The 1,189-nt window shown below is 48.9% G+C and overlaps 1 protein-coding gene across 1 annotated transcript in view; it reads left to right on the top strand.

Annotated features, from left to right (window-relative positions):
• LOC105448351 overlaps nucleotides 1-96 on the top strand; it is a gene marked incomplete at its 3' end in the record, with an annotated part of 8,344 nt that extends 8,248 nt beyond the window's left edge. The window contains exon 3 of the mRNA XM_011686873.1: nucleotides 3-96. Coding sequence (XP_011685175.1) covers nucleotides 3-96 — 94 coding nt within the window. The remainder of the gene's footprint in view (nucleotides 1-2) is intronic.
• Nucleotides 97-1,189: the final 1,093 nt, after the last annotated feature.

Here is a 1,189-nt window from a genome sequence, read left to right as displayed (position 1 = left end):
AGGCTCCTCTGGGGAAAGAGGTACCGGAGAGTAGGAGACTGAAGGAAAAGAACATGTTGGTGAGGGAGTTGGCGAAGGTGTCTCTGGGAAAATTCGGTAAGTGAGAGCGGAGGATGCGGAAAGAGGACGAAGGGGAATTTCCTCGGGAGAGGAGGGAGGCGAGTTAGCCGAAGGAGTGGCTGGTGACACTGAGTCAGCAAGCTCCTGGTTGTCCGGTCTCACTGTCGGGTCCTCCAAGGAGTTTAACCACTCCTGGTAGGCCTGGTCAAGAAGCCTCCGTGCTTCTTCCCTTCGGCTACGCCGGGTTGATCTCGAGGGGCGGGGCCGCGGTGGCACATTTGAATTTTGGTTGCGACGCACTGAGGACGAGATCGGTCTGAGACATGTCGACTAATTTAGTTGTTCCCGGTTAAAAAATAAAGACATGATGACTTACTACTTGCTGTGACTTGAAAAACCGAGCTGGGGAGCTTGGCAGGAGCTCACGCTGAGTAAGCGCTGGGGTCTCGTGGGCCGGTTGCACGGAGCTTCTCCAGAAGCGTTCTCGGGCACTCGATTTTCACCCGCGCACAAAGTATAAGTTCTTTTTCTGCCGTTTAAAAATGACAGCGTGACAAACTGAATTGACTGCCAAACTTTTAGTGACTCTCGTCGCTCGGAAAATCCATATATATATACTTGGGATCCTAGTCAGGCTCCTTTGATTTTCGGGAGTCGCCGGATCCGGAAAAAGGGTTATCGGAGTGACCCCTCTTTGATCCGCAGCCGCCGATTTTTGCGCGGCGTTGGCGACCGATAGATAAGATCTTCGCTTAATTTGGCGTGTGCCAAATTAATTACTGAATCTTATCTTTTGGAACCGGAAGGGTCTCCTTCCCAAAACTTACACGCGAAACCAGGCGGCGATTCTCTCTATTTGTAGGCAAATCGGGTTTATCGGCAGCAGATTGTGCTAATTGAAAGCTCTCGCTCATCCGTTTCTTAGAACGCAGGAAGTCTTAAATCTAATATTTAATTAAATTATTGCCCCTGATATCGCTCGTCGCTTCCGGCGGCTAACTTTGACATTTTCCACGAAAGAAAAGAATCGTGGAGTCCTCAGGACGTAACACTCTTTAATTCTTTTTCTTTCGTTCCTTCAATCGTTACTTTGTTCCTGTTCTTCTTCTCTTAGTCATGGTAAATTAAA

The sequence above is a fragment of the Wasmannia auropunctata genome, unplaced genomic scaffold (genome assembly GCF_000956235.1).
Source record: "Wasmannia auropunctata unplaced genomic scaffold, wasmannia.A_1.0 LD336088.1, whole genome shotgun sequence".
Taxonomy (NCBI): domain Eukaryota; kingdom Metazoa; phylum Arthropoda; class Insecta; order Hymenoptera; family Formicidae; genus Wasmannia; species Wasmannia auropunctata.
This window is presented reverse-complemented; position numbering and strand designations above follow the sequence as displayed.